General features: G+C 43.1%; 1 protein-coding gene across 1 annotated transcript in view; it reads left to right on the plus strand.

Annotated features, from left to right (window-relative positions):
- Positions 1-6,825, plus strand: part of adamts18 (ADAM metallopeptidase with thrombospondin type 1 motif, 18) — a 62,746-nt gene that overhangs the window by 28,794 nt on the left and 27,127 nt on the right. The window contains exons 11-12 of the mRNA XM_035652033.1: positions 451-546; positions 2,118-2,266. Coding sequence (XP_035507926.1) covers positions 451-546; positions 2,118-2,266 — 245 coding nt within the window. The remainder of the gene's footprint in view (positions 1-450; positions 547-2,117; positions 2,267-6,825) is intronic.

Consider the following 6,825-nt stretch of genomic DNA (forward strand, 5'->3'; position numbering starts at 1 on the left):
CAAAGACACTCACACACACACACACACACCGGAGATGCCTCTTCTGCTCTTACCCTCCCTCCTGTCTGCTTTCTCTCTTGTTGCCAGTTGCAGAATGGCGGGTTGCCAGACTCTGCCGCCTGTCTTTCGACCCTGGCTCTCCCTCTGTGCTCACTCGCTTGCACTGTCTCTGTATTGTTGGGTCAGATGACACATACAATTATAGCCTGTTTCATTAAAGAAGTACAGTGATTAGATTTGACACCGAGGCTTTGTGGAGAAGCTTGCGGTTATCGGGGCGGTGGGGGCTGATAGACCGGCGTGATGGTGGTCCTGGAAAGAAGCAGGTGCTGTCGGGTCAAGGAAGAGGGAAGAGGGGGAGGAAGATGAAGCCAAAGGGCCATTAGTTTATAGTCATACAAAAACTGATGACACCTCATCCTGTGTGTGTTTGTTTGATTTGTTTGACAGGACATCTGCAAGTCGCTGTGGTGTCATCGCACAGGGCACCGGTGTGAGACCAAGTTCATGCCTGCTGCAGAAGGCACCAGCTGTGGTCCTGACATGGTGAGGAAATGCCTTGTTCACACAGCAGCCAGTCACTGAGCCTGCTGCCTGACAATTTTACTTGACTGACATACTAATTAGACACCATGCATACATTTCTAATCAGTGATAAATGGACAAAATGTGCCTAATGGTGTCTCATTTGGATGCACAATATGGGTATGTTTTTGCATATGAATGAGCATCAAATTCAAGACTGATAATTAGGTGTAAATAAAGGATCCATAAATGATACTTATTATGATTATTATTAATATGATTTATTACAACCTGAGTTTTTCCTATTTGTTATAATAACACTGTGCTCAACAAGTTAATTGCTGAGATGTGGGAATTACTGGTGTGATATTGCTAAATGGAAGGCTGACATCAGCAATCAGATGATCAGACGAGCTTTAAAGGAAAAAACATTTTTGGAAATACACTTGGTCACTTTCTTGCTGAAAGCTAGATGAAAAGATTGATTCCATTCTCATGTCTGTATGTCAAAGCTGCTCATGGTGATGACAAGATCACAGGAAGCCAAAGTGTAAGAAATTATTAGAAATAATCACATTGTGTTGTCTTTAAACTTTGTTTTTTTGTTAGCTTTATTTGTGACCTTTAAAGGTGGATTTTGTTACCTTTGGACAGAACTTAGCTCTTTCCCCTTGTTTCCAGTCATCATGCAAAGGTAAGCTAACTGGCTGCTGGTGGTGGCTTCATATTTACCGTACAGACTCGAGAGTGGTATTAATCTTCTCAATCTATCTAACTCTTGGCAAGAAAGAGAATAAGCTTATTTCCCCAAATGTTAAACTATTCCTTTAAACAAATCCCCAGTTAGTCTGACTTATTAAAGAGCAAACTGTCAGTTGAACACATGCATCGCAGTTTACACACTGACTGATTTAACTATGATATGATGTGCTTTTTGTAGCTGTGAGTACTTTTCCTGAGTAATGAGAGATCATCACTGACATTTTGGGTGGTTCAGATAAACTGTTGGGTGTTTACAGCCTGTCTGAACATCTGACTTCTAATTTCTTGCTGCATCAGTTCAGCTGCATAGTGATTGTGTTTCCACATGGAAATTAATTACTTCCTTGAGTAAAATGTTATAATAATTGATAGAAATAATGGCCACAAATACAAGAGCCATGTTGTAATAAGCCATCCTTTAAGCTGAAGTATTCATACTTTCCTGAACCAAAGTAAATCCTTCCAATGTGAAAAGACAAAGTAGACAGCTCATGCTAGATTCTTTTATTGTCAGTTCTCCCAGCTGGACACGGAACGGTCGAACTTCTTCACATATCGAAATATGATATTAGTAAGAGAGAGAGGTGGTGATGTGTGGGTGAGTGCAGGGCTTGGCTTGGATTGGCTCGGGCATGTGCATGTGTACATGTGTGTGTGTGCGTTTTGGCTGTAGCTAAAGAGTCTGGGTGTCCAGGTGTGGTGCTGGGCATTTGTCCAAGCCAGAAAACTCAGGCAATAAGCCCGGGCAAACACTCAAGTACTGATAAGAAAGCTATTTTTGTGCGTCTTTTTCTCTTCTTTCATTTCTCTCACCTCTCTCTTTTCTCCAGTGGTGTCGGAGGGGTCAGTGCGTCAAATATGGGGAGCATGGTCCCAGGGCGGTCCATGGCCAGTGGTCAGCCTGGTCTCAGTGGTCTGACTGCTCCAGAACCTGTGGAGGAGGGGTCATGTACAGGGAGCGCTCCTGCACCAGCCCAAGGTATGCACACGCTCACATAATCTCCTATTAATTGAATTCATCAGCTCCCTTTTAATGCTAATAACCTGCCAAACAGATGACAAAGTGATTCATCTTGTCATGCGGCTGCTTCCACAATGAAAACCTGAGTTGCAGTTTGGGCCAGAAAGCAATTCTTGAATGCTGCATGTCTCAAAATCCTTCCTTTCTGAACACCTGAAAGTGCTGTCTGCCAGGTAGCTGTCAGCGCAGACATGCACACACATACTCTACGCACACACACAGACACACACACATGTGCCTGATAACGGCTCTCATCAGTCAGGCTGACAGTCCAGACAGACAGACTATCTCTCCCCATGCTCCAGACGAGGAAAACCTCCTAATAGCATGCTCTTTTCTCTGCAAGCTGCCAAGACAGTCAGCAAACGTCCCCTATTGCTGCTCACTCACACAAACATAATTCTACATAATTCTGCAGACCCAGATCCCACAGTGCATATCTCTTTGTTAGCAAAGGGCTCTGTGCATGTCATTACAGGAACATGAGAGACCCTCAGTTTTAATGTTGTTTCATAACAGATGTACAATCCCTCATTGTTACTCCCCAGAACGCTTGGGAGATTTATTAGATGATTTTAGGCATTTGTTTCACTTCCATACAATAGATTACTAGATTTATTGTTGTTCTGTCACTGTGGCGCGATCAGTTAATTGATCGTCTCGGCCTGCAGTTAGTTAGCCAGCCCCCACAGCACTAACCCTTTAAATTTAAGAGGACAAGTGGGGTGTCTGCAATGGGATATTCAGCGAAAGGACTGATATCCTAATCATTCATGCCATTTCAGCTTCTCTTCTGCCTTCACCGTGTAGTATGTCTAATCCTTACACTGAAGTCTTACAGACGTCTTGTTAGACATCGACATTAAAGGATTGTTCCACCGCAGGAACTTTCCTCAGGGACTAGAAACCTTGGGAGGAACTCAACTCTGTGTTTCCACGGCAGGGCTCAGGGTTTAAGTTAGGTTCTGTGGACATTTTACCCCTCAAAAAGTCTCTGCTTAGAGGATAGTACATTCCATATGTAAAGAAACTTTGGGGGTGGGGCTTGCAGCGCTGAACATTTTTGATTGGTCGGGTACAGGCAGCATTTTATGTCAGCCCCCATTTTTAAACATCTGTTGCTGCATACCAGTTTGTTTATTATTCATTTTGCTTTGACACGTCAGCATGGAGTGACAGAGGAAAGAATATGACTGTCAATAATTATGCCTGTCAATCAATTTCTAGATTTTGCGATATGTCTGTTAAGCTAATGTTTCACATATTTCATACTGTATGATGACCAGTGTTTCACTTAACGGGATCAAACTGTGGCTCTACAACAATTAAAGGGAGCAGCCTTACCACATAGAACTCACACATACATCCTCACATACAATATAACCAGATACTCATACATCAGTAAGTTTCCAGCAGGATCATGACTAATGGCTAACATCCAAGGCCACTGCACCACCTTGATTGGTGGACAGATCTCAGACTTCCTCACAAATAATCTGCTGTTTGTTCTGTTAATGATTGCCATCATTCAGGAATTAGTCATAGCAGGTTAGATCATAGTGGCATGTCACATCCAATCCTACATATCATCGCACAGACTGTGACTGTGTGATTCTGTGTGTTTAAGAGCCGATGAGATGCATGGCAAGGATACCAGGGACACAGTTGTGCTCATAATTACTGCTGCATCTGCATATTTGACTTGAATATCAAAATGACTTTATAGCATTGTCATTTCATCTCACATAGTCATTTACACAGCAACATTTCCATGGTTGTCAGTCAAAAACAGTAAGAACCTACACTGAGTCACTTTAGGACAAAATAACAGGTGCACCTGAACAGAATAATGCAGTTCAGCCTCAGACTCAAGAAATTAGAGTTGAATCAAAACAGTCAGTGCTTACTTATTTCTAACTCCTCAACTGACAATTCAACCTCAATGATTACACTCCAGCTGATACTTCAAACCCTTTCAAGGCTCAGGTCTTCATCTTTAAAAAAAGAAAGAAAAACCTTCCTTCTACCTCTCACAACTTCCAGATCCACTACTTCCAATTGTTGATACAGAACTTACTTTCTTTCAGTTTATACACTTGAACTTTCCAGACTCCTTCTTCCAATGGTGACACTTCCTGGTCAATTCATCACTCACACTTTGACGATTTCAACTCCTTTCAGTAATTGATCTTCAACTTCATCTTTAACTCCTTTCAGCACTTTCACCCCAACAAATTGTATATTTACTGCCACCTCAACTATGACTTCAATTGTTTCAGTATCTCAGCTGGTTCAATTGTTGAAACACAAATTTGTAGCTGTGAAAATATATCCTTTCCCCCCCATCACATCCCTCCATGAAAGAGTCTGTTAAGATATTCAAACATGTCTACTGCTGTGTATCATCTTCTTTACTCCACTGGTTTCATCACTACTTACTTAACAGCTGAGCAGACACTGATGTGGCTGGTCGGTCTGTCACAGCCAACTTGTCTCCTAATCCCTGTACGGGATCAAAGACCAAAACGTTTTTAGAGGCAGACTAGCCCTCATATGATACACATTATACACCATGACTGGCAGACCATAAAGGGCCACAGAGCCCTTTAAACCAGGTTAGCTGTCAAGTTCATTTATCATTCCTGTGGCACTAAATAGTGCTTTGTGGGAGTAGCCGCTGAAAATTGGGTTGATGCTGCTAAACTGGGAATTATGGGGTCAGTGGGACAGAGAGGGGATGGAAAGATGGTGAGGGTTAAACATTATCCAGTATTGCCAAGTTATGAAACCATTATCAAAATACAAACAATGGGCCAACTAACTGTTGCATCCCTTAGAGCTCTCATGTGAAAACAACCGGTGTTTGTCTTAATATGGCATCTCTTCACCTCCCCCACCACCACAACACACACCTCCACTAAAAGAATTCAGGCACCCAAACAAACTCAGACCTATCCCAACTGCAGCACGTACCCCTGAGTCACGTTTCGGTCCCTGACATTCAAAGTGTGTTTGTCCCCAGTAATCTCTGCGATTATTTTGGCAGGTCTCCTCTGTTCTTAATCTGAGCAGAACAAGAAGGATTAGCCTGAATCATGCTGCTTGTCTCTAATGTCATCTTCACCCCCAAACTGAACTGTCAGGACAGTCTGGGCTGTCCTCCTCAAAGATCACCGACACTGGTCCATGGGGCAGTGTATAAGAATCTGGTGATACCATGTGTATCATGATGCAAGCTTTACCATTCAATATACTGCTATATATTTTGATACTGTAAGCAATACGGTACAGTACGGTCTGATTAAAAAACATATCAGATTTTAAGAAAGCTGTCATAGTTTACAGAACATACCACCATATAAATAAAATCTGAGTAAAAAGTTTTCCTTTGTAAAGTTTTGTAAAGTTAACTTTATAGATATGACTTGTACATTTTCACCTCTAGCCTGCTACAAACTCTTCACTCGGCAGGAGTAGTCTTAAAAACCTTCATTTGATTCTGCACAAACTCATCCATTTTATGAGGCCAGCATGTATCTTTTGCTCAGTCTTGTAAAAGAGTTCTATGGGATCAGCCGATTAAAGCCTTCCCTTCTAGGAGTTGCTCCAAGACGGAAAATGAATCTTCTCCCTTTCCTTCCCTCGCTCCCTCCGCCTCCCTCCATTCCCCGTAGACCACCTGCCAGATCAAACGCAGTCAACCTAATCCTCACCAACAAGCCTAGAAGATTAGGTTCACGATCATGACCTGGTTTTGTAGGGAGCACATTTTGTCACACACTCGATTTAAAGGGAATGTGGGGGGGGTATGATGAGGGGGCGATGGTGCTTAGATAGGACCTTGTTTGGTGCAGTCTCCCGGCAGACTTGTTAGAGTGTTTTACAGGGGTTAGGCTCGTAGCTGAGCGACAGGATGTGGATCTATGTGGGAAGTCGTGAGAGGGGAAGGGAGGGAGCAGGTGACTCAAGAAGAAGACAAGACTAGACATAATGACCTCTGACCTACAGGAGTACAGTCTCAGCTTCTGTCGCTGGGCAGATTTACCGGGCTCCTGGGACATTTAAGCATCCTTAAGGGCTGTGTTGGAGTTAGGGTGTAGAGGCAGAAGAGGAATGAGTCAGATGCAAACTGAAAACTTGTCATATCTGGTTTCTGTCTAGTTGGAAGTAGATTTATAGTTGCAATGATATGGGACGATTTAGGGAGAGCAGAGGAGACAATGAAGAAAAGAGGAAGAGGAACCAGGAGCGTTGTGGAACTCAGAGCCTGACTGTCCATAATCCATTACAATGCATTCAACGCCCTTCTCAGGCAAACTGTCCCTTTTTAATGCTCAGCTTTGATCAAAAGACCTTGACTGATACACGGTATATGGTGTAGTCCCCCACTGGCCTGCTGTAAGCACATTGCCATATGTGCTGCATTTGTCTGCCACTAAGTCTTAATAGGATCAGGCCTACGAAAACCTGGGCCAAACCCGCCCCCCCACCCCCCAAGGGAAGCAAGATCGGCACCG

This window comes from Morone saxatilis, unplaced genomic scaffold, assembly GCF_004916995.1.
Source record: "Morone saxatilis isolate NCDOM2014 unplaced genomic scaffold, NCSU_SB_2.0 Contig11, whole genome shotgun sequence".
Lineage (NCBI taxonomy): Eukaryota > Metazoa > Chordata > Actinopteri > Moronidae > Morone > Morone saxatilis.